The 27,703-nt window shown below is 41.2% G+C and overlaps 1 protein-coding gene across 2 annotated transcripts in view; it reads left to right on the top strand.

Moving 5' to 3' along the window:
* The window catches only part of cemip (cell migration inducing hyaluronidase 1), a 383,014-nt gene that overhangs the window by 151,795 nt on the left and 203,516 nt on the right, over positions 1–27,703 (top strand). For both annotated transcript variants that reach the window (XM_033622351.2, XM_078162221.1), the window contains exons 3-4: positions 12,635–12,772; positions 22,335–22,473. In XM_033622351.2, the coding sequence (XP_033478242.2) occupies positions 12,635–12,772; positions 22,335–22,473 (277 nt within the window). The remainder of the gene's footprint in view (positions 1–12,634; positions 12,773–22,334; positions 22,474–27,703) is intronic.

Genomic DNA, 27,703 nt, shown 5'->3' with positions numbered 1-27,703 from the left:
TCTAGTGACCTACAATAATGAAATAGCCACTGAATTAAGTTATTTAAGCTACTTTGTTTAATAAATCAAATATGAATAAAACTAAAGAAAAGTACAATCATGGCCAAGTCAAATATGCCTTACCTGTTTGAATGATGTTTTTATATTTCATTTTAAGCTGCTTCCACGTGCAATTTTCCCCTGTGAGATTGCACCTACATGAAAATCAGATTTTATTCAAAACCACGCCACCACTTTTTTACCTGTATGCTACGATTTTAATTAAGTGTGGTTAATGTTAAATTAATGGACTAGTGCATTCAACCTCACACGTTGACTCGGGCAGCAGTTTTCTCCCATGCTGTCTCTCTCTCCTTGGCAGCTTTAGCGCTGTTACTTTTTTTTTTTTATGAAATATATGCTTATATTCGCTGTAGGCATTCATGAGCACCTCCAATTCCACAGGTGTAAAATAAGTTGATCGCTTTTTCTCTCCGGTTGCCATGGTGAATCGAGGTATCAGGGCTCCATTGATGATGGCTTTTTATTATGGTTGTGCACATGCTCAAAGGGCCTCTTACCTTTCTTGCATTTCACACAGCACTTATAAAGAATTTGAACATCCACAACTCCCGCCTCCCTTTATGTCATTTTTATGCGCAGCACAAAAACGAAATGACATTTCACATACCCCAAGCAAAAAGAAACAAAACATTTAAAAACAATTTGTGCAACATATAAGAAAGAACATATAGCGCAATAGTAAGATGAAAAGGGTCGACATTTCACAGTCAAAAACTCCACATCCTGAGAGTAGAACTGGGAGATCCTCTTCACATCACAGCACCATGAATTGTTTGTGTATATTGGTGGAGCTTACGAGATGATGCAGCCTCCCTGTCTGCTCTGTGTAGTGTTAGCCCCGTTAGCTCAACGCCGGAGTCTGATATGTTTCCATTCATCCATGTCTCAGTGAACACAAAGACGCAGCAGTCCCTCACTCTTCGTTGAGTGGATCTCCACAGTCTGATGTAATCCATTTTTGTGTCCAGCGAGCGGATGTTCGCCAGAAGGATGCTGGGAACAGCTGGTGTGATGGGTTTAGCTTGTGGTGGGGAGATACTACGTGAGTGGTTACGTCAGTTGGAGGCCTCCACGTGGGGACGACAGACAGGACAGAAGAAAACTCTGACCAAACACTGCAGTCGGTCCAAATGCAGTGATTGGTCAGAGTTTTCTTAAAACCATATGAAAATGGTATAATTATGGGATTTTATTTCTGGTGGAATTCACTTACATCAGTTTATTAATATCATTTTAACTTATACAAAGAAAAGTGTAAAATTTCCATAAATGTAAGTGTTGCTTTAACTCAAGGTGTATCTACTCAGAGTTGACTGAACTAATTCAAATCAGCTGTTCTGGAACCGGATACTCAGAGTTTCCCAGCTCAGGGTTAAGTCAAGTCAGAGTTCAGGATTTGACTCAGAGTTTGTTGAACCTCCTACCTGGAATACCCTTCTGGTGTTTATGGTGGTCCACCCAGAAAAAGGCAAGTACAAGCTCACAGCATGAATAGCCCACAGTATACACAGTGGTAGCTCAAGACAGCATCTCTTTAAATGATTACTGTCACGTTTCAGTCACGTATTATATTTTCCATGCCTGTACTTAGAGGTATAGTGCTTTGAAGTATTTATTTTTCCTAGTTCTCCCTGACTCACCTGTGTTGATAGTTTTCTGATGGAGGTCAGGCACAGTTCATTGTGTCCTCGGATTAAGAAAAGAATTTCAAGCAAAGTAATGGAGCAGGTTCAGCACTTTTACTCACAGCTGCCAAACACGCATGCAGATCTCCAAGGACCGACCTCAGACGCTCATTCAGGAATGTGTGTGTGAACAGCTGCTGATGAAAGACATTTACTTTATGCTGTAGGGTTTTGCCTATTGTTTCCATTTTATGTCTGTATGAATAAGTCTCCTTATTTCCAAATTTCAATTTGCAGTCAGTTGAAATAATGCAGCACAGGGCTGACAATAAAAAATGGCCAGTCTACTTCAGTGACCACGAATGAACTTGAGAAACTTGAATGTAAAGTTTAAGTAACGTATTAAACATGTATCTCTTTTTTTTTTCTTTCATTTTTTTTGTGTTCCCACGTAATACTTTGTGTTACCTGGCAATACTTTTGCATTCCCTTGTAATAGTTTTGCTTCAGTGGAAAAGGTGAAAACAGCAGTGGTTGATAGTGAACTTTCCAGTTTCGATATAAAAAGTTTAAAAATACACGTACTATACAGGTTTTTAATACAGGTTGCAAGTAAGGCTGGGTATTGTTGGGGTTTTGTCCAATAGGCTACTAGTGCTAAAATGATACTTATGATACAGGTGCCTAAACTAATACTTAAGAAATAAAGCACAAAATGACGGTCAAAAGCTTTTTTTCAAGTTGCAAAGGCAAATTTGAGTATGTATATTGACTCTTTATAGTTTGAAATATACTTAAATGTATGAATATGAATAAATGCAAAACACATAATTTAACACTTAACACTTATAGTACTAATAATAGTAAAATGAACTTTTAATTGGGATCAGTGAATGTTGTTTTCAAGAACATTGCCAGGCATTATGACAGTCATCATATCCTGATAAAAGACATAGCATGTTATGGGTTGTAAGCAGGAGGCCTTACTGTAGCATTTATTAATTTACATATAATTCACCTTGATTATCAAAGGAGACAGCAAAAGGGAGGTAAATTACATTTTAAGCAAGAAGGATGGGTGAACCAGCAAATACTTTCCTTATTCCAAGAATAATGTTCTCCATTTTGTACATCTTGCAACGTTAAAATCAGTTTTCAATCTTAGTGGGAGTCAGTCTTTTCATCTCATGAATCTCTTTGATGCCTGATGAAGGCCTTCAGCGACTGGAGCGACAGGACCTGCCTCCTACTGAACACCTCCAAGACTAAGGAGATGATCAAAGCCCCCTCTTCAGTCAATCAGCATTCAAGGAGAGGACATTAAGGTGGTACAGATGTACAAATACTTGGTGGGCATCTTGCCAACAAAATCCACTGGTCCCTCCACAGAGATGCCATCTAATGATGCATGACGGACAAGGACACTAGGCAGTCAAGCTAGTGAAACAGGCTCAGCAGATCCTTTGTCCCCACAGCCATCAGGCTTTATAACACCTTAGCCAACTGACCTATGGCTAAGCCACGCTCCCTCCACTCACTCGGACAAACTCTCAACATTCAGTGACCGGCGCTATGGTGGGTGTCACAGAACACGGCATTTTGCAGGAGGGAATTGAGGATTTTTTTTTAGACAAAACGATCAGATGTCATTGAGAAGTAACAAAAAGGGCCTAAACTACACATTGGAGGGATATAGTCATCATTTTAATATGAGGTTGATGAAAAGCTTAAATTACAAGCCAAAATTTACAGGTCACAGTTGTACGCTTGTGAACCGCATCTCGTTGCTGTCACCATCAAAGACAACAAGATAAAGTGTCACTGAAGTTAAGGTTTTTGGCTCAGAATATGAGAAAAGGATAACAGCCTTTTTACCGTGTCCATGTCATTGGTTCGACAGCCCATTGGTTCGACATCCCATTAGTCCAACTGTCCGCGGTGCTGAACGGCTCACAGCGGGCGTATGGTGCGCCGCGACCGGCTTGAGGCGGAGCAGGCTCACAGCTTATGTGTTTGCCACTTTCTTTTTCATTTTAACCCACACCATGATCTTTTCCTGACCCTAACCAAGTGTTTTTTGTGCCTAAACCTAACCAGACCTTAACCACAGGGCATCATGATGATTTCGAAACGGACTTCGGAACAATGAGTTTAATATGGTCGGATCAATGGGATGTCGAACCAATGGGCTGTCGAACCAATGGGCAGTTCCCCTTTTTACCATCTTTACCAAGAGTGTCTCTCCGTTAGTTCGGTGCTACAGTATTTACATTGAATCATTCAGCATAACATTTGCCAACCTTTGTTATCTCTGTGATTACAGATAAATTAATGAAGCTAAGCTCCAGAAGTTAACGTTAGCTTAACTAGAGCCCTTTGGACAACAGCTAACGATGATGTACGATCACCAAAGTACAAAACTAAAACAAAATAGGCTAATGAATTCCCAGCAAACAAGGTGACATGATGAACAACACAGCTAGGAGCTAACGTTAGGCTAACTAACGTTAGCTAGAGATGTTAAAGATGACTTTATATTTCTTTCCAGCAAAGTGACAATATGTTGCCTCAAACACAATGTTGACTTATCTTAAAACAGATGAAGATGTCATTGTTAATCTTATTCATGTTGAGTTGATGTTGTGGTCTAACGTTACCACACAAAGGAGACACTTTTCTCGGTTGAGATGTGTAAAGAGTAAAAAATACACCCCGTCGCCCAGCCTCTCAGGATACCTTGTGTCGGAGTTGGATGTACCCCATGCACAACGTTTGACCGTTTTTAAACTTCAAATCTCTTCTATAATGCATTTCAATGAACGTCCAGGCAGAGAATGTCCAAGTGTATGGGAATGACTATATGCAATGTGATTGGCTCATCGCGTTTAAGGGCGGGACTTAGCCATAGGTCAGTTGGTTGCTGCTATCTCTCCTGTCCTCTCTCTCTCTCTCTCTCTCTCAATTCAGTTCAGTTCTATTCAATTCACCTTATTTTTCACGGAAACACGGAGGCAAAACAGAACGCAGCCAGCTTCCGTTTTTTTGTGCGACACTTCCCAGTCCAGCACTCTTCATCAAATGTCCCACGGTATTTGCTACAGTGACATTCCTGCGCGCATGGAAATGTTTACATTACTGAAAGCAGTTTTAAGGACTAATTTAGTTAATCATTAAAGAATAAATCACCTGGAAAGCTGGCGCTACTCCACATAATTTAAAAGGTAATGTAGCGTCCGCCAGGACGTGTGGGAAGGATGACGCAGTTATTCGGCAAACTATCGTTTATTATGGAACAGTAGAGGTTACTGTTGGCCGTAACCACGTCAAATCAACCAACAAACAAAAACTTACGTTAGCTGTAGCTCCAACTGTGCACTGCTGCTCTCTCCTCCAGCTCGCTCATACACACACCAGCATGCGCACTCACACAGCCCTCATTCCCGTCACACTCACACCCCGCCCCCCTACCTACAGTTGCAATCAAATTTATTCAATCCCCACTGCATATTAGGCTTATAGGCAAAATATACAATTTCTCAGCTGTTTGCAATAAACAAATTACACAAGAACTGTTTAAGTAGTTCAATAAAACTAATATTACAAGGGTTTTGATCCAAATTCAACACAAAATGCTACTTTTAATGACTACTGCAGTCTCAAAATTATTCAACTCCTTCATGACAAGCATCGTCAGTATTTAGTAGAGCACCCTTTTGCTGTTATGACCTGCTGCAAACGTGATGCATAGCCAGACACCAGCTTCAGACAGCGTTCCTGTGGGGTTCAAGTCAGGCGACTGTGACGGCCACTCTAGAATCTTCCATTTCTTCTTCTGAAACCAAGCCTTGGTGGACTTTGAGGTATGCTTGGGATCATTATCCTGTTGGAAGGTCCAATGACGCCCAAGCTTCAGCTTCCTCACAGACGGCACAACGTTTTTACCTAAGATTTCCTGATACTTGACTGAATCCATCGTGCCCTCCACATGCTGCAGGTTTCCAGTGCCAGAGGCAGCAAAGCAGCCCCAGAGCATCACTGAGCCACCACCATGCTTCACTGTAGGCAGGGTGTTCTTTTCAGCATATGCTTCATTCTTCTTCCTCCAGACATACCGCTGTTCCATAGGCCCGAAAAGTTCCAGTTTTGTTTCATCACTCCACAGAACAGAATTCCAAAACTTCTGTGGCTTATTTATATGGTTTTGAGCATAACGGAGCCGACTTTTCTTGTGCTTTTGGGTCAGTAGTGGTGTACGTCTTGGACTCCGGGCATGGAGCCCTTTGGTGTTTAGTATGCGCTTTATTGTACAAACTGAAACCTCAGTGCCTGCTGCCACCAAGTCTTGCTGCAGGTGTTTTGCAGTCACTCGAGGGTTTTTGACCATTTGCCTCCTCAGGAATCTGGTGGCAGCCGCTGATAGTTTCCTCTTTCTGCCACGTCCAGGTAGTGTAGCCACTGTTCCTTTAACTTTGAACTTGCGAACTCTGCTTCCAACTGTGTCTCTAGGAACATTCAGAGCTTTTGCTATCGTTTTGTATCCTTTTCCTTGTTTGTGCAAGGCAATGATTTCTTCTCTGAACTTTTTGGACAATTCTTTTGACTTAGCCATATTTCTAACATGCAATCAAACGTCACTCTCAACAAAACCCTAGCCAGTCCAGGTATTTATGTGTTCTATCTCAAGCACACCTGAACTAATGAAGCCCTTGATTAGTTGCACCAGGTGTGCTTGAAACAGGGGGTTGAATAATTGTGATTAGTTGCATCAGGTGTGCTTGAGACAGGGGGTTGAATAATTTTGAGACTGCAGTAGTGATTAAAAGTAGCATTTTGTGTTGAATTTGGATAAAAACCATGGTAATATTAGTTTTATTAAACTATTTCAACTGTTCTTGTCTACTTTGTTTATTGCAAACAGCTGAAAAATTGTACATTTTGCCAATAAGCCTAATATGCAATGGGGGTTGAATAATTTTGATTGCAACTGTATACTCATTCAATCCCAAACATGCCATTAACTCACGGAACATTGACATTATAACCGAACATTTACTGCAGAATCGCTACAGTAACTTAGCCTACACAGAGCGGTGGAAATGTCCGTGCAGCTGCAGACGGGTGCGGCTGGATGATGGATGTGTACAGTGCTGTCAGAGCCGATCCGTGCATCACTGTGGCTTAATAATCAACTCAGTCAATAAAAACAACCCGTCCTGTGTTAGGAGTGTATGTCACTGACAGAAAGACAGAAAAACATTTTTTTAAAAAGATAGAAAAGCAGCGTACACCTCACATATTTATTTCTCACAGTTGCGCACACGTTTGGCTGACATGCAGAAGCACCGTCTGTGTGTCTGTGTGTTGAGGGTGCGAGCCGCAGCTTCAGCTGCTCAGGTAGAGAGACTGTGTAGCCCGGTGTTTTTTCGCTGATTCGGTTCTGCAGGTTCTCTGCTGGTACACTGGAGATGGGGATCAAGCAGTTTGTCTCATTCTGGATAGATTGTGCTTTTTTGGTTCATAGTTTTTGATTGATGTGCGATTTATTCGTGTTTAGAGGGAAATATTTTTACCGGCAATTACCGGATAACGGAAACGTGGGCACAGTTATCTATATAAAATACACAGACTGACTAACTAACTAACAAACTAACTGATTGACTAACATAAACAATTGAAAATTGAAAAAAAAAAAAAAAAGAAGCTTGCACCGTTACCTCTGGTAAGGGAAAGCAGCTGACTGGAAGTCACACACAAAAACACGGAAGTCGATCACTATTTACTTCCGTGTTTGAAAATGAGGTGAATAGGCTTTGCTGGCATGCGATTTAACCTGTGTTGCCAAAACACAAATACAATTAAAAGACAGTGAATGAAACAGCTGATCACAGGAAAGACAATATTCGTCAATACAGTAAAATAGATAATTAAATTAGTGAACAAAATAGATAAAAACATATATATATATGAATATAAATAAATAAATATATATATCTTGTGTCTCATACATGTTTACCTATTCTCATTTCTGATCACTTTTCCTCTCTTAAGCCCCATGCAGCCACACTTATTCAGTCCAAATGACATCCTGATGTCCTGGCTGTAGATCCTGGTAAGGTAAAACAGGGACTTAATGTCTTGTTCTCTCCTGGCGTATAGCTTGATGTCATCCATGTACAGGGCAGCTGATGGTCGCTCCACGACTGAATCTATATCTATAGCCACTCTTGGAGATGATCTGACTGAAGGGCTCAGACCTATCCAGAACGGGGTCATCCCTATATTCCCCAGGTTCTATGTTCCCCGGGTTCTATGTTCCCCATTTAACCTTACAAAAAAGGTTCTATGTTTCTCTCTTACTAAAAAAAAGGTTCTATGTTCCCCGCTTATCCAAAAAAGGCAGGAAACATAGCAGTTGCATTAATATGTTGTTTTAACAACTCTAAACACACACAACGGAACATAATGGGGAGAAATTACAATAAGCTGTTAAGTGCAGCGTTTTTTCGGGAACTCTGTTCAGTAAATCCACCATGATTATTTGTTTTGTGATAAAAATAAATGCGTCTATGTTGTTGATCACGGATGTTGATATCTGATAAGTGATAAGTGAATAAAATTCGATACACTGGTCTGGTCTAGTAGCACCAAACCGTTGTGAATATTTTCCGGTAATTTTATAACAGGGAAGTAGAACTTTTTTGTCTCATGCGCCACCAAGCAATTTTGAAAGGACTAAGAGGGGCCCAACCTCTGATGCTGTATCCATTTCTTATTATATGTCCATGGGCAACACATCCAATGACACTGTGAGCCGTCCAAAGCCAAACAGCCATCACTCACAGACAGAAGAAATCAGCTGATTGACCACCTATAAATTTATGTTAGCCCTCTGGGAAATCTATTTGACAATTCAGGTCTCTGGTCAATGCAATTGATGGATCCATTTGGTGGCGGGCAGATGAGATGATCACCACTAACACCAGAGAGTACCAGATTAAACTCTATTGGGAAGACTGGACAGTTACACATAGTGTCTTGATGCTAACTATGCTGACAACAACAGACATAAAGTAAATGGGTTCATCAGTTACTCTTTCTCTTGGGGACAAAATCCAATAACCTTTTGTGCTATTTTATCCCCATTTAGATAATAGGGGAGGTGAGGAAGTTATAGAGTAGACAAGGAATGAATAATCAGCTTAGCAAGGAACTCTGACAAACCCAAGGCATCAATGCTGCTGATCTTACAGTAATTTACAGATTTTGTTCCATTTATTTCTGCCTCATGAGTTTGAAGCATTTTCCACATTACCTTTCAACAGCTTCAAAAAGAGTTCAACTGACCTACCTGTTTATACATAGCTGCAGTCGAAGAGAATTAAACTGCTATAACCTCAATTCCAGTAAAGCTGGAACACTGTAAACGTAACTAAAAAAAGAATGCAATGATCTGTAAATCTTTTTCGACAGATATTCAATGGAATGCAGAACAAAGACAAGATATTAAATGTTCAAACTGATAAACTTTATTGTTTTGTAAATAAACCCTCATTCTAAATTTGATGCCTGCAATAAGTTCCAAAAAATTTGAGACAGGTGCATGTTTACCACTGCACTGTATTACCTTTTCTTTTAATCACTGAGGACACTTGTTGAAGTTTTGAGACTGAAATTCTTTTCCATTCTTGCTTGAAATTTAACTTCAGTTGTTCATCAGCCCAAAGTATCCATTATCGTACTTTGCACTTCATAACATGACACCCAAGTTCAATATAGGAGTCGGATCTAGACTTCAAGCAGGTTAGTCTAGCACCTGCACTCTTTTACTATGAAGTCACGCTTTTGGACCACATGCAGAATGTCTCTCATCGTCTTGCTGGAATAAGCAGGGACGTCCCTGAAAAAGATGTTGTCTGGATGGCAGCGTTTCTTGCTCCAAAAGCTGTATGTATCTTTCAGCATTCATGGTGCCTTCACAGATGTGAAGTTACCCATGATGCCATAGGGACTAATACATCCCCCATACTATCATAGATGCTGGCTTTAAACTTTGAGCTGGTAACAATCTAGATTGATTTCTGTAAACAATTTGAAATGTGGACTCATCACACCAGAGCACACTTTTCCTATTTGTGTCAGTCCATGAGCCCAGGTCCAGAGAAGTCAGTGGTTCTTCTGGATGTTGTTGATATATGGCTTTCACTTTGCATGGTAGAGACTTGTACTACGTAATTTGTTGCTTCCAATAAAAGGAGACAGGATGGTCTGTGTATAATATATACAAATATGAATATCTGGGTATGTCCACACCCAGTTAATCTTTCTCCTTGTCCCTGAATCCAGCAGAAACTGTGGCTGTTCCTGCTTGTACTTTTCCTCCTTGCAGCATAAGTAGACTTGTATTTTTTAAAGAATAGTTGCTAACAAAGTACAACTACTTTGGTGATAAACACATTTCATTTTCTATAAAGTAATTTATTAATGTTTCATTCTCGATAAATTATTCACAATGAAAGCCTGCCATTGCCATTTATTGTGAAGCAGCATAATGAAAATATGTTGAATATTCATCAGCAGTAACTTAAAACAGTGAAGTAAAGTCAATATCTTAACGTACAAACAGATGCAGGAGAGAATTAAAGTCCAAACAACAAGAGATTCAGTTTGAAGCTACATATTGCTTGTCTCCCTCACAGAAAGGAGTTAAGTGTCTTAAAGTTATAGTTGGTAATCCTGTTCAGAAACACTTTTTGTTATACTGGGTAAAATGGTCCTTCCATCCTGAGAGTAGTCAATACATGTATTCAGAAAAAGGAATAAAAAAAATCAGACCTCTGTGGCAGCTGCAGGCCTGTAAAAACTCAGACCAATCCCTGCCATTCGGTGCGAATGGAAAGAACCAATCAGATGTCTTCATGTCTCGTATTGCCTGAGCCCCCCTCCGTCCCTCCCTCCCTCCTCCCTGCGCGCGCTCATCACGTGTCACCGTTGCCAGAAATATTCAGCACACTCCTCAGCAGAAATACTGAGTAAGCAGGAGTTTGCTGCACAATGGCAGAGAAAATGCAACCAAAAGCAACACTTCCAGTGTTACTTGTAATGGCTCACCCCACTAAACAGGCTGAGAAAAGAAAGTTAGAGGCAGAAAAGGCTTTGGATAAAGTGAGAGGACAAACCAGACATCAACAGCAGTCCAGCTTTTGAACAGTGGAGACAACTGAGGGAGCTGAAGGGCCTGAAAAGTGATGCAGAGGTTGCTGTCTTTCTGTTGGACAGGTAATTATTTGTTTGCTTTGGGGGGATTTGTTATTTTACTTGGCTCTCCTCTGCTCTGCTGACTGCAGGATGCGCGTTCAGGCATGTCTGGGCTCGTGGCTGTGGACGGAGCACTGACGGGAGGGGGAGCAGAGGGCGGAGCTTAGAGGAGGTGCTGCATTCAAATCTTGCTAGCTCTCCAACATTACCAACTATAGCTTTAATAAATGTTTGTTTGAGGGGAAAAAAAGGAGTAATCAGGTTGGTCAGCAAGACATCACTGTTACCTGCTTGGAGGTGGTCAGGTGCTGGTGAGGCATTGGACAGAAGGTGCAGTGGATGTGTTGAGTGGCTGTTAGCTGAATGTTGTGGCAGGGTTTCCCGCATGTTAATTTATTTGTGGTGACCCACCACAATAACAACATCTGCCACCTGCTGACAACATACTATACTTAGAGTACAGTACTCATGATTGCACACAGTACCTTTAATTCCTTTCATCTCCTGTATGGAGAGTCGGCTAGCTACTGTGATATCCTGTTTCGGCCCTTGTCCCCACCAGATCTTCCATAAATGGCAGCCTGGCCAATAGAAGGCTGACAAGGAAAGTTCTGAGATGTTGTTCCATGAATGCATCATCGGGGACAGGGAAAGTTCTGTGCCATGTTGAGGTCCGTGGATGCATCACCACTAGCAAACCAGCAGTTGACAGAATGTCATTGTGTTTAATCCTCTCATCTCCCATGGAGAACAGGAGGGAGAAATAGACACATGTGCACACAAAGTCCATCACGGCCCCCCCAACACAGCCTGCTGCAGACAGTCATCACCAGCAGGAAGTCCCAGTGGGACACTGATGTACCTGACGCCAATGAGATGTTGTCATCTACAACATCCTCCTCACTCTCTTGGCAGCAAAGCATCACGTTGAAAGCTCTGAAGTGATCCCACTGCTGTGGCGTCTAAAGTTAAAGTTAAACTGATAAGTGGGTAAATAACTATTACTGAAGAGAACAGGATGACGAACAGTGCCGTGGTACTGTTATGTGGGTTCTGCATGTATTTGGATAGGTATGTCCTGATTGGTTGGCTACATTTATGCAAATTTCATTGGACAAATGCATGCGATTGAAGGAGAGTATTACCTATGGATTCCAGCAGAGCAGTTGTGGGATAGAACAATGTTCTGTTAAACACATTTGTATTCATTTTTTTGTGCTTCCCACCAATCTTTTTGGAAACTAATGCATAATTTCTCCTGTTTGGGCCTTGGACAGTTATTTAAAAGAAACAACTTCAAGAAGTGTAAAGGGGAAATATCTCTTTGGTTTAACTTCTGAAACATGACAGGGGTACCTAATGATAATGAACCTATTTTTTTATTTTTTTTTTGTCCATGAAGTCACAAGTTAAAAGGATTTGGAACCGCCAGTTTAATCTTGAACAATATATTTAATAAGATTACCATATGTATTTTTATGTAAATCTTAATGTCAAAAGTAACTAGCAGCTTTAGCTGGAAAATTTGTGTTGTGTGGTAAAAGGTAGCCTACATTATTTTTCTCTGAAATTAAGTTGATGGAAGTGCTGTTTAGAATAGCATAAGATGGAAATGCTTAAATAGAATTGCTGATCTTAAAAACTGCACTTGAGTAAATGCACCACTGATGTGACATCTCTGTCTTTTGCAGTGTGTCCAGATAAAGAACCAGGACTGCAGCCATGGATGCCTGGGCACAGTGAAGACCATCGTGTTACAATTGGTTATGGCAGGAAGGTCCTTCTTACATCTTCAGCTACGGTCAACTCCATTGAGATTCTCAATGGAGGTAAGTTAGACAGATACATCTGGTATTCATCTTTCTCTCAAGTCGCAGTGAAACTGTAGTTACAGTTTGGGGAAAGTTAAGGGGTAATTTGAATCACATCTTTAAAATGCTATTGGGTTGCTTAAATGTGGGCGTGGCTTAATAAATAGCTTGATATGGGGTGATAGAGAGATACATTTCTGTAGAGAACCTCACCTACATTGTTAGATCAGGAGGAGGAAGAGGGGGAAGAAATTAATAGATTAGACCTCAACCATATTCATCTGGAAGCACAAACACTGTTTCAACCCTCTTTCTATAATATTGATATTTCAGCAGAGTATGGATATTTTTGAGAGAGTAAGGGAGGCAGAAATAATCAGAACCATAACAAAGAAATCTAGAGCACAGACCTCCGCCAAGCAGCTCGGATTTCCTGCCATTTTATTATTTTATCCACTTCGCTTCAACCGATCACCACCAAAATTTTATCATCTGTTCCTTGTCCCATTATCCACCTTTCCTGAAAATTTCATCAAACTCTGTTCAGAACGTTTTGAGTAATTTTGCAGACAAACAAACAGACAGACAAACAAACCAACGTCGGCGAGCGAAAACATAACCTCCTTGGTGGAGGTAATAAATAAATGTAAGGAAAAAGGTAAGGCAAGATATGTAAGACAGGACGCTAAGGAGGACAAGTTGGCCAGCAAGCATGAGGAATATTGCTTGTTTAAAGACCAAATGACATTATTAGCCTTTGTGGCGATGGTTATTTGATTGAACTGCTGGAATTGAAAGAAAATCTGAGAAAATTAAGATCATCATAGATACAGCAGATGGATGTTGTGGGTGTTTCTGGAGAGGATGTACAGCAGCTTTGGAGAGAAGCTTTCAGGCTCTCTCGAACAACCTGCAAATAGAAAATTTATAAGAGAATGAGAACTAGATGAAAAGGGCTTATCACTATTGTATTAGTATTATTTATATAGTAAGTAGAGTAATGCAACTTTGTGGATGCCAACTGCTATCAAAAACCGAAGAAGAACAAGAGGAAGATCTTTTCTGAATTAGAGCAGAGCCGTGGAACAGAGCTTACTTGTAGAGCAGTGAGCAGTCAGCTTGACAAGTTTCTGGGGATTCTGGGCTACACTGTTCTCATTACTTGCTTTGGCTCCTGAAGGAGCTTTATTTTACATTTATGTGGTGTCACATCAACAAGACACACCATGTTATGTCATGATTGGTAGGTATATTTATCTTTTAAACTAAACTATAAACAGGTATGTAAGACACTGCAATGTTAGTTATTAAAGTAGTTATGGGTAGTGGAGACAAAATTAAAGCTAAGCTGACGTGTGTGTCCTCAGCAGCGCTCATACTGCATGTCTCCCCTGCAGAAGTCAGTGCCCCACTTGGGCCACCCCAGTAATAAAACGTCTAGACACGCCACTGGCTGCAGAGCTTTACAGTTCCGTACCAACAGGGCTATATGCTTAAAGGTGTGTCTTTAACTGATGATGGCTTGTCTTGAGTGATGACATTTAAAAATAGCGGGCTGATCCATTGCTTAAGTCCCCCCTTATTTTGCTGCAAGTGTTTTCCATCACACAGCAGGGCAGACATTTACCTGTAGGAGTTGAGCTGTCGGTCTGCAGCATTTCATCAAGCATCTCACTGTGGCTGTTGCTGCTTTTACTCCTCCTTCCTACAGTGTTTGTAGACTTGGTTTTTATTGAGGAAAAGGCACTAACAAAGTTTTGCTAAATTAAGTGATAAACACATTTAATTTCCTATGATTCTTCACAATAAAAGTCCACTGTAATGTTGTTACATAAAAGCTTTTATTGTGCAGCAGCAAAATAAGGAAATGTTGAGGAATTTTGAGTCAGTCGGAGCAGCAACTTTACACAGCTCCTCATTTGGCTGACAGCAAACGTGAAACAGTAAAATAAAGCAGATATGTAAAGTAAAAATAGAACACAGGAGAGAAACTAAACTCCAAACCACAGAGATTAAGTTATAAGCTACAAAAGCTACTGAACACACAGAGACTTTAAAAAACACCTTTCTTTCTGGTCTCCTGCAGATAGAGGTGAGTAGAATCTCGCAACATATGCAGCTTGTTTCACAAGTGGGGTTGCTGGGCTAGGCTGCTGCCGGTGAAACATCTCTGCTACTTGCTACTCGGTACTCGCTTAAAGGCTGCTACCCAGCTTTTGGACCTACTCTGGAGAAGGTCCATCTCTGGTGTGGCTCGGCGTGGCACAGCATGTCTAAACTGATATTGGAAGAACAAATCGGTGTAGCATGGCTTGACTCAGTGTAGCCAAAAGTGATAACAGAAAAAGGGTAAAAACTTTGCCATTTGTAGAGTGAGTAAACCATGGTCTCGCTGCTCTCACCCTTCCACTGTTGCTGGGGAGCTATGTCTCTGTTCTTTGGCACCTCTATACCAGGCTGTGTGTGACTGTAGTGGCCTGTTCCATAGTCTCAGCCTCCACTTCCTGGTGCATCAGCTTTTTTGTCTCTACACATCTCTACACCTCCACATGTTTTGTCCCTACATGATTTTGTCCTTACTGTTGTGTCTCTGTGTCCATGCCCCCAGTACTTGTCTTTATATTGTTTGGTTTTACTTTTATTGTATATGTTTGTTGTTTTTTGTTTGTTTGTTTGTTTTTGTAATGCAACTGGTTAGGGCTTTGTCTGTGCTTGCTCCAGCAGAGAGTGGTGAAGCTTTTTAATTACCAGCTGCGACAATGTTGCAATGGCTGATATTGTTTTCACCTCTTCAATCTACGTGTGTGTGTGTGTGTGTGTGTGTGTGTGTGATTATGGTGAAATGTGGTCCTGGTGACACCAATTTTAGCGGAGAACCACCACAGAAACTGTGCTGAGCATTTTGATAGATGTTCGTTGGTTTGTCTGTCTGTGGACATATTTTGTTTACTCGATAGCGTCACCACCATGCAGGATGCAGTCATGAAACTTTACAGCTGAGATCAAAATAAAGGCTGAGATCAAAGATGGGTGTGGTGGTCTGAGCAGGGGCATCAGAAGTAGGGGGGTAAGAGGTAGAGATGGGGCCAAAGAATAAAAGTTGGGGCTCCATGGATACATTAAACAGTTTACAACCAAAGTACATACCATGGGGACTCTACCCAGGCCAAGCACTAAGATGAATTTACTTGGGGGGCTGTTAAAAACTGTGAGGGGCTTTTTTTTTTTTTTTTCTTAAAATAAAATTTCTTGATTTTACCATGCAAGCCTCAGTAATGCTAAATAACACCAACATGAGGGTACTTTTTCAACATCATATAGAAATTAGAGCCAACTGCAACTGAGTTACAAAAATATCACATAATTTAGCCCAGCATGTGTTAAATCCAATCCATAATTGTGGCCACACATCAGATTTAGTTTTTACCCTTGGTCTGAGTATCAGTTCTACTTCTCGGAAAATATTATTTTCTCTGATAAACTTTGTATCAAGTTTGACACTATGCTGCTCCAAAACAACTTAGCAATATGTTCCACATTCTAAATAAACAAAATGCTTCAAAATTTTCATCAATTTTTGTCATAGGCTGACAGAGGGCAGCTTTGGTTCATGAGGTAGCGCAGATCATCTACTAATTCAATTCAAATAAACACAAGAAGTTTGTGCTCTAAAGAAAGGATCAGCACTCAGTGAATAACCTCCTAAGCCCTATGATAAGCTATTATGGCAAATACAGACCAGTGAGCAGTGATAACTAACATGTCTTTGGGGTCATCGGGTGAGAACCTCCTTTCACCAGTGATTCGTCTAGTTGGTCCCACGACACCTCCAGGAGGCTAAACAGTGATCTCTGGTGTCCCAGAGGCACTCCCCTAATGCTAGGTCTCAATGCTCCCCACACCAACCTCACAACCTCCTTTACCTTACTTACACATGGCGTTCTCAGCCGAAACAACACTGCCACCTTCAACAAACCCATGCTCTGTTCATGCGAGCTCCAAGTAGAGACAGTGCCGATACTACCTCTTCTAGCACATTCACCATACTCCTCTTCCTGGATTTTCTGAGAGGACTGATTGGTGGATCTCTCCATCTGATCTCAAGGAGTTATGTACCCTGCTTAGTAGTTCCCCCTGCTGGCCCCCAATGGAAATTAATCCTCCTCATCCAAATCCACTGACTAGCTCAAGCTGCTTCATCTGACATTTCCTTCACTTTCTTCCTCAAACTCTGTCCCCGTATTCCGAGTTCCCCTAGGAGCGAGACAGCTGATCTTGCTATGAATCCCCTACACCCCACTTCCACTGGACAAATCCTAGTTTTCCATCCTCGCTGCTCAGCTTCTGCTCCTAAGTCTGCATACCTAAGCTTTTTTCTTTCATAGGCTTCTTCCACTGAGTCTTCCCAAGGAACTGTCAGCTCAATGAAATAAACTATCCACTGACTCACTGACCACAACACCATGTCAGGCCTCTTATTGGTACAAACTATTTCCTGGGGAACAACAAGCTTTCCCCCTAAATATACTTGCATTTCCCAATCACAAGCACCTTCTAGGCAGCCACACCCTTGCCTCCTTACTAGCTTATCCCTTCTGTATTTCTCCCCCTCACGAACAAACTGAATTGCTAAACTCCTGTTCTTAAAACCTTCTGAATTTACCTGTCTTCGTTTCCCTTCAATGCCTGCAGCTAAACTTTTCAACACCTGGTTATGTCGCCATGTATATTGGCCTTGTGACAAGCTAACTTACCAGCCTGACAAATATGCTTTATGCGGTACCTGAACACAATGGGCATGATGGATCCCCATTTACCCACAATTTTAAGTTTAGGGGGGTTGGTAACACATCGTTTATAGCCCCTACCAGGAATCCAATACGATTCTCTTACATAATCCACAGGTCCCTCCAACTAAGCTTCCTCTTCTCTGCACTTTCCCAATTCAACCACTGTCCCTGCTTAGCCTGGGCCACTACCTTTGCACCCCTTAATAGGGGTCATAAGGACAGAGGGATGTCGTATGCTGTAAAGCCCTGTGAGGCAAATTGTGATTTGTGATATTGGGCTTTATAAATAAAATTGAATTGAAATTGAATTGAATTAATATCTCCTCCTGTCTACGTATCTGTTCCACAACCAGCTTTCTTTTATCTTTGAGACCTGCTTTATTCCATACCAGTTTGACTGAGCCAAGCCCCAGGCCTCCCCGGCCAAACTGAACATTACCTACAATCTCTGCATGCCTAAGAGGTGCCTCTGCCTCCTGAACTGCCGATCTTGGGTTCCTCTTCCTCCCCTTGGTTGGATTTGGAACCACACTCCTAACTTCCACGTCCTTACTCCCAGATAACAAGAGCTCTGTCCTGACCTTGGTACATTTAAATTCCTCTGTTAAACTAGATACTGGCAGCTGAAGTATCCCTTTACAATACAATGCAACACTACTTAGGCACCAAGGAGCGCCCAACCACTTCCTAATATAGGAACTAACCAACCTTTCAATTTTCTCCACAACAGATATTGGAATTTCAATCAGAAGAATTGCAGTTTGATCAGCTATTTCAGCCAGCATGTTTAAGTATCCTTGAGCAAGATACTCAACTCCAAATTGCACCTGATGGCTATTCCATCAGTATGTGAGTGTGTTAAATACTTAGCCTCAGCATCAGTGTATGAATGTTTGTGTAAATAATTAATGTGACTCGTAGTTTAAAAAGCGCTTTGAGTGGAGACGAGGAGAGTGTTATACAAGTACAGGTCCATGTGCTCAAGCTGTCAGATCAGCTCCGGGTCCTGCACTTACAGATGATGTCACATATTATGACTGGCTGTGCAGCGGTCATCTGGAAGGAAACTCTATGAAGGAGGGATTATTTTAAGACAAGCCATGGTCTTTCTCTAACGTTTACTAGGTGTTTTTTGTCCCTTAAATGAGCAGATCTTATATTTTATAATAATGTTGTCACGATTTAAAAAGAATGTGTTCAAGTCTTGTGAGAGTATAACAAAATAGGGAGTACAATCACACACTATTGTATATTGTACATTAGAGAGTGTACATCTAAAACATGCTTTGATGGACATGCAGAGTTTTGTTTTAAATTCTGCATCCAATTCTATACTTGTCATAAACATAATAATGATAAACTTTATTTATATGAAAAAAGAAAAAAGTGATCCGCACACCAAAAGAGCTCCCGTATGCAATTTTTTATTTTGCGTGACGTTTCGAGCGTGATGCTCTTCCTCAGACTGCTAATCATTTACAATGAAGTCGCCATCTTAAATACCCATAATACAAGGATTACACCATGTCGTACATCTCCAATAGCAGGAGTACAATTCTGCCATATAAAATGAAATATAATATAATATATATATAATGCTTAGTGGTATATGCAATCATGTATAGAGAAATATATATATATATATATATATATATAAATATGTATATATATATATATATATATATATATGTACTGCGTAAACAAATATATGCTATGTAGAAAAATATATTGTGTAAAACAATATATTGAGGATTTTATATGCATATATAAACTTTATTTATATGCCACTTTTCTGAACAAGGTTAACAAGTGTGTGTGAATGGTTAAGTGATGAGCAGGTGGCTTCTTGTATGGCAGCCTTAGCCACCAGCATGTGACTAAGTGAATCTGTAGTGTAAAAGCAGTTTGAGTGGTCAGAAGGCTAGAGGGGCACAAGACCATTTATCATTTTTTTAACTGCACTCCATCTGAATTATCATAAGTTTATGATTTGCTTAAAAGCTGGAACAATCTCTGTCAAATAACCTTAGATGCCATTGCTCTCATCAGTGGCAAATTGCCTGTAAAAAGCTCTCCTTGGATTGACAATAGTTCATGAACTCTCAAAAGATTGTTCAGAATAACAGAAAGGAAATAGAAAATTGCATGTCCACTATATGTGCATGGGCATTCTTAAAGGGAAATTTTGGTTTATTTCAACCTGTCTCCTATCGTCCTAAATTTGTTTCATGTGACTAGTGACATAAAAATAATAGTTAGCATGTTAGCTGTTAGCCTAGATACAGCCGGGGCGCATAGTAGCGTCAGACCTGTTAAAACGTAAGTGAAACAAAGACCGCCTCATATCGTTAGGATAAATGTCAGAGAACATATAGAAAACGACATGTAAACGTGTTGTCTTACCTTACCGGTGTGGTGCCATATTTGCTTACCCCTTTAGCTCTGCTTTCCAAAGCGCGGCCGAAATATATCTCGCGAGCTCTAGATAAAGCCCAGCTGGATACTAACGTTACTCCAGGTGGAGGTGTCTCGTCCTCGGTCACATCCAGACTTTGAAAATAAGGCTGCAACCGGTCCCATTCCTTGCAACAGAGGCATTCCTCTTCTGTGGGCACTGGGGCACAGCATTCACAGGTACACCACCAATCTCCAGAGCTATACAGCCTTGCAGCAGCCATTTCTCCTCACTCATCCTCTACCTGTTGCGCCTCTCTCTCTCTCTCTCTCCTCCGTTCTTCAATTTCACGAAGCTCTTTGTCAGTGTATTCTGGCTCAAATAAATAAGGGTGGCCATCAAACTCTGCAAAATCAAATTCCTCCTCCACAAAGTGGAAGTCTGGCAAAAAGTCAGCCATTATTCTATAAATCTTTCACAAAATAAATGAATGAACTTTTCAGGCTACTGTCCAGTTCTGCCTTCCAGCTGTTGCTGCTTGTTCAGCCATGCTATGAGATCGCTGCTTGTTCTTGCGATATTTCGGCCGCGCTTTGGAAAGCAGAGCTAAAGGGGTAAACAACATGGCACCACACTGGTAAGGTAAGACAACACGTTTACATGTCGTTTTCTGTATGTTCTCTGACATTTATCCTAACAATATGAGGCGGTCTTTGTGGAAAAAAAGCTTGTTTAGTGGACTAACTTTGCACTTGAAGATTGCCCGTTCACTTACGTTTTAACAGGTCTGATGCTACTATGCGCCCCAGCTGTATCTAGGCTAATGGCTAACATGCTAACTATTATTTTTATGTCACTAGTCACTTGAAACAAATTTAGGACGATAGGAGACGGGTTGAAATAAACCGAAATTTCCCTTTAAGTTCTTACAACAAACTAATGAAAGATGCAAGAGCCAACTATGTCTCTGACTTAATCACCAGTAACCAGCATAATCCTAGATTACTACTGTATGCCGTACCACTACTAGGCTCATCAACCCTCAAATACTGACTGTAATGTTTTTAAGTAAAAAGTCACTTACATTAGGTCTGACGTTGTATCTTCTACTACTATCCTGATTATCAGGACTTCAGTTATGAAAGAGGTTATGGTTGCCATGGACATTAGTAACGTTCCCTTACTTTTGGTTGCATCCTTCATTCTATTAAGTAAGCCAGCATTTAGCCTTTACTGAAAAAAAACAAACTGATCTTTATCAGTCCTTACCATAGAACTATAGGCCCATTTCCAAGCTCCCTTTCTCATCCAAAGTTTGTCGGGTATAGTGCCTGTGGAGTGGCAGGGGTCATCCCTATGTTCCCCGGGTTCTATGTTCCCCATTTAACCCTGCAAAAAAGGTTCTATGTTTCCCGGGTTCTATGTTTCCCTCTTACTAAAAAAAAGGAGAGTGTCTGGTTTGGGGACCTCAGAATTACATCTCTGCTCTTTGCAGATGATGTGGTTCTGTTAGCTTCATCACACCGTGACCTCCAGCAGGCACTGGGGCAGTTTGCAGCCAAGTGTGAGGCAGTCAAGATGAGAGTCAGCACCTCTAAGTCTGAGGCCATGGTTCTGCAGGAAAACGGTGGATTGCGCCCTCTGGGTTGGGAGTGAGTTACTGCTCCAAGGTCTGGTAACAAAGGGTGAGCAGGCTTTTGCCATCAGGGCCCCTAGGCTCTGATATTCTCTGCCTGAGGAGACTAGGCTTGCTAGCACATAATCTAATTTTAAAAAATATTTTTATAGCAAAACTTTTATAATGCTTGATTTAAAACTTTTATGTTGTTCTATTTCCTATTGTTTTATTTGTCTGTCTGTCACTTAGCTCTTACCATTGGGCCTCATTCACCAACTGTCCTTAAGAAGAAATTTCTTCTTAAAACTAGGGATGTGCCCAAGTCAGAAATTATTTCATTCTGCTATTTTATAGGAATATTTGACAGATTTTTAAACATTCAGTATAAAGGGCATTCATTCATTCAACAAGCAGTTAATTTTTCTAGAAGTTCTTTGGATGTAAAAAAAAAACAACAACAAAAAAAAAACAGGTTGTTGGCTACCCACTTAAGTTAACATTAGTTAGTTGTTTAAATCACACATACAAATATATATGTTTAAACTTTGGTCCATATGGAGATGCTACACATTGTTAGTTTGGTTAGATATTCCACAATTAAAGTGTTTTGTTCATTTTACAGAAAACATGAGCACCAGAGAAGGCTGTTATTCATTCAGATTTATTGCCATTATGAATTATTATTATTATCATAATATTATTATTATCATCATTTTTATTATTATTATTTATTGCCCCAGAACACAAACACACACACTCTCTCTGTCTCCCCTTTAGGAAAGCTGGTGATTGCTGACACCAACCGGGCCATACTGCTTCGGACAAAAAGCATTCTGATTGGTAACAAAGGGGAGCTGCACATTGGAAGCCCAGACTGTCCTTATAAAGGCAACTTCACCATCTCCCTCTTTGGAAGGTACAATTGTAAGACGTTTAGCATGAAAACATACTGATGGGCAGGGCCGCAATGTGTTTTTAGGAGGTGATGTTACTCAAATTATTACCATAGCATCATCTTGGAATTATATATCTGACATTTTTGTCAGAATTTGTTATTCACATACTCTTATTCTGTGACATCTTATTAAAGATATGCGTAATGTTAGTTATCAGCACTGAGAAAACACACAAGACAACCAATCAGGTTCCATCTTTTGTTATGTGTCAGTGCTGATATAAATAAGCCCTATCCTCCAGTCTCCACTGGTTAGCTGCCTTGTGCACTGTACTGCGCACCAGCCATGTCTGGTGGGAGGCAGCCAATAGAGCTGCTCATTCAGCAATTACTGCAGGTAATGGTGTCCCAACCCAACAGCGCTGCTGTGGAAACATCATGGCCACTCCTGGGTTCCCCCTAGGTAACCCTGGTGAGTAAGCGGCTTAATTTTGAGCAACAAACCCCCTTTAGAATAGTAAACTACTGTTAGCTCTGTTAGCACCGTTAGCAGTGTGTTAGCAGCTAGTGGTGCTAACATTAACAAAAATGCTAAAGAGGTTTTGCGGCTCAAAATTAGCTACTTACCCACCAGAGCTACCTGGGGGGTGACCAGGGGTGGCCATGATGTTTCTTAGATTCAGAAGGTGTACGGCTGCATTTTTTTGTTTCATAAAGAAAAAAGGTATAAGAGTATCTTGTCGGTGAGGATTCTCCATCATCCAGGACATGACTTAAGGTATAAGAGTAATTCTTGTCTTGACATTGTGAGTATGGTATAGTATACAATAGTATAAAGTTAACATAATGTGTGGAACGTAGTGAACTTGCTGCTGAAACAAATTTCCCAGCTAAAACAAGAGTAATTACTAATGGCCATGTGTAATTTCAGGCCATTTTTTTTATGTTATCCTCCTAGTACCTGATGGGTGTGGTGGGGTTACCATCCGATTGCTGCAGTATAGCTGCCAAATGTTCACAAATTTCATTAATTTTTTACAACACCAACTAGCACTGCTAGCACTAAACCGGAAGATCAAATACAATTGCTTAAAGGGCCATTGTGTAAAATGGGTTGAAAACCGTTGAAAACAGTGACATCAGTGGTCAAATTCTAGATTGCAGGGCTCACTCGCTCACCCCTCCCGTCGGGTAAATGACGGTGGCCTCGTAGGGACAAAAAGCCTTGTGAAGACATGAGTTTTTCAGGAGTAGGTCTATCTAGCGATGAGGTGAATGTTTATTTAGAAATCTAAGCCATGTTACAATATTGTAATGAATCACTCACGAGCAGGAGACCAGAGTAGCGTTCGGGAAAAAGGCCTGTTTATTTGAGCACTCCAAAAACTCTGGTAACACTCCAGGAGGTAGCATGTAAAAGACTCTGTCCCAAACTCTGACTCTTCTAGCATAACACACACATGCCATATACACATTCTCGTTTACGATACCTAGCGGGCACCCCCTCCCCTCTCTGCTCCACCAATCTCCAGCCCGCACACTGACTGATAGCGTAGCCTGTAAACAGAGCTCAGCTGTTTATTTAGCCTAGCAATATCTCCGGACTATAGCAGCTGCAATGGACGACTTTGAACGCGATTTTGAAGAGTTTCTTGTAGCGGACACAGACCCAGAGCCATACCTGTTTGAGCCGGAGCATACAGATGAGGAACTTGGATACTGAGCGGGCGAGAAGAGAGGCTGAATCCTCCGCTCCCATTTTGCTGCACAGAATGGGATTCAGTGCTGCCATCGTTGGGGAGATATATCATCAGGAGGAAAAGCGCCGCAGAGAGTGCATCACAAGGAGTGAAGTTGCGTCTTCTTTTCCTCGCAGATGACGTTCGGGTTCATTCTCTCCTGTTGCGTGGTAAGTGTGGTCCATTCGCAAACTTTATAACTAAAAAAAACTTCCACTACTCTCTATCGACGAACAACTAACACTCTCTGCTGTTTCCTCCTCCTTCTTCCTTCCTTCCTTCCGCTGTCTTCGTTGGTTTATTTATACACGCGAAACGCGTTCTCTGGCTGGCTGGATTGTCCGCTCAGGCTGCCGTACATACATGGCGGCGCAAGATGGCGACCTCTCTAAAGCAAGGCCCTTGCTATATATATATAGATATATATATAAAAGCATAATTATAAGGCTACGAAAACCAAATGAATTTTATTTTATAGCGATTATACACTTATATAAACATATTAATGGGTAGAATATTCAGATTCACATTCAGATTTGACAATAAACCATGCCAATTATTACACACTGGCCCTTTAAGAACCAGAAGAAAAGAAAATGTGTGGGGCAGCATATAAACTTTATCCTGAATAATAACATAGTGGAGTGTATGCTACCTGTTATTTTATAGAAGGCATCTTTTAGAGGCAACTTACTGTATGTTCAAACCAACAGCAACCAGAGCTTCCAAAATGGCGGAAGTCATTAATTTTCAATGACATCAGCCACGCGTCTTGGGCGACCAAAGCAACCGGAGGGGGTCCGGAGGGGAGTTAAAACTATTTTAACGTTATGGTAATGAGCTCCGACAAGGTTCAGCGACCAGCAATCAGAATGCTGACGTGCTTCGCTGAAGCGGATCCCAGAGAACAAGCCATATAACTTTGGTTCCTATACCACACATATTGAGAAGTTGATTACTTGCGTAGGCCAACTATGAGCTTTTTGACTGGACAACAGCAAGCAGCAACTACACTGCTTTCAAGCCAGTAGTCCGCTTTGCGGCTCCTTTAAATTGACAAGCACGATCGAATGTTTGAATCATTTAAAGGGGAAGTTCCGTTTTTTACAACCTGGACCTTATTTCTGGCATTAAATATGATTGTTTACTCACCCAGATAAGTTTGGTGTCATTTGGAGTCCTTCGGAAGATATTTAGATCCGCGAGAGCTCCGTACATCCATATAGTGGGAATGATCAGGGCACCGACAGAGAGGCTCTAAATAACACATTATCTGCCGCGAAACTCGTTCATTTCACTAATATGTTTTTATGTCATCATCATCCTGGTCATTTATACTGACCTACTAACCTCTGACCTGGATGATGTCAGGCTACGAGTCTGCACTGCCTATAGGACAGAGGGTCAAGTTGATTAGAAGATAGTAAATACAGAGGAGGGAGAAAAATGTGCACTCTTGAAGTCCGGCTTTCTATGCGTAAAGCGGGTGCATAAAGCCAAAGAATGAGTGTCAAATGGCTTGTGTAGAATGGTCCACACACTGCAAAAACAAGAAAATCCTCTTTACCACCGAAACGTTCACCTTTCTGTTCTGTTCTCACTTTTTGTCACTGAGCACTATGTAATAATACATTCACATTTTGCATAAGAAGTGCCTCTGCTTTTTGTGCAGTGTGCGGGCCATTCTACAGAAGCGATGAGAAGAAGCTAAAGAAATGTAAATTCTCATAGTTATTTACTTATCAAGCAAACAAATTCAAAGAAAATAAACAATTTATGCATGTGTGTAGGCTACTTACTCAATCAAAAGTTGCCCGTTCGGTCCTGCAGGCTTTGGCTGGGTCTTCCAATTTACTTTCGGGACACAAAAAAAAGTCTCTACAACAGCACGGTTGATCATAGAAGTGAAATCCTCTGTAGTTGTGAGACAGTCATTTCTGGAGACATCCAGATGTGTATCTCCTGGCCTCAAATCCCACTCGGAGCAACACTCGGAGAACATTCCTCCTCTGTTGGCATAGTGGAACATTTTCCACAAGAACACCACCAGTTAGCATCTATTCTCGGACGTGCAGCAGTTTGTTGTTCTCTGGCCAGCTGTTCCTCTCTCTGCCTCCGCATCCTCCTTTCAAAGAGCTCCTCATCCGTATACTCTGGCTCAAAACGGTAAGGACGTCCATCATATTCAAAGTCTTCGTCCACAACCTCAAAATCTGACAAATATTCAGCCATGTTTCAAAAAACTAACAGTAGCAAATTCCAGCTGTAAACAGAGCCGTGCTGCGGGTGTGCGGCAGGGCGCGGCGCACCTGGATGACATCATCCAGGTCAGAGGTTAGTAGGTCAGTATAAATGACTCGGATGATGATGACAAGCAACTCTAGCGATTCATAAAAACATATTGGTGAAATGAACGAGTTAAGCGGCAGATAATGTGTTATTTAGAGCCCCGATTCAGTGCCCCGATCATTCCCACTATATGGATGTACGCGGCTCTCGCGGATCTAAATATCTTCCAAAGGACTCCAAATGACACCAAACTTATCTGGGTGAGTAAACAACTGTATTTAATGCCAGAAATAAGGTCCAGGTTGTAAAAAATGGAACTTCCCCTTTAAAGGGAAATTTCAGGTTATTTCAACCCGTCTCCTATCGTCCTAAATTTGTTTCAAGTGACTAGTGACATAGAAATAATAGTTAGCATGTTGGCCTAGATACAGCTGTAGCGTCAGATCTGTTAAAACGTAAGTGAATGGGCATACCTTTCAAGTGCAAAGTTAGTCCACTAAACAAGCTTTTTTCCCACAAAGACGGCCTCATATCATTAGGATAAATGTCAGAGAACATACAGAAAACGACATGTAAACGTGTTGTCTTACCTTACCGGTGTGGTGCCGTGTTTGTTTATCCCTCTAGCTCTGCTTTCCAAAGCGCGGCCGAAATATCGCGAGAACAAGCAGTATCTCATAGCGTGCCTGAACAAGCAGCAACAGCTGGAAGGCAGAACCGGACAGTAGCCTGAAAAGTTCATTCATTTATTTTATGAAAGATTTATAGAATAATGGCTGACATTTTTGCCAGACTTCCACTTTGTGGAGGAGGAATTTGATTTTGCAGAGTTTGATGGCCGCCCTTATTTATTTGAGCCAGAATACACTGACGAAGAGCTTCGTGAAATTGAAGAACGGAGGAGAAGGAGAGAGAGAGGCGCAACAGGTAACGTTAGAGGACGAGAGGGGAGGAATGGCTGCTGCAAGGCTGCATAGCTCTGGAGATTGGTGGTGTACCTGTGAATGCTGTGCCCCAGTACCCACAGAAGAGGAATGCCTCTGTTGCAAGGAATGGGACCGGTTGCAGCCTTATTTTCAAGGTCTGGATGTGACCGAGGACGAGACACCTCCACCTGGAGTAACGTTAGTATCCAGCTGGGCTTTATCTAGAGCTGGTGAGATATATTTCGGCTGCGCTTTGGAAAGCAGAGCTAGATGGTAAACAAACATGGCAGCACACCG

Source organism: Epinephelus lanceolatus, chromosome 2 (assembly GCF_041903045.1).
Source record: "Epinephelus lanceolatus isolate andai-2023 chromosome 2, ASM4190304v1, whole genome shotgun sequence".
Lineage (NCBI taxonomy): Eukaryota > Metazoa > Chordata > Actinopteri > Perciformes > Serranidae > Epinephelus > Epinephelus lanceolatus.
The sequence above is the reverse complement of the archived record's forward strand: the minus strand, read 5'-3'. Positions and strand labels throughout refer to the sequence as shown.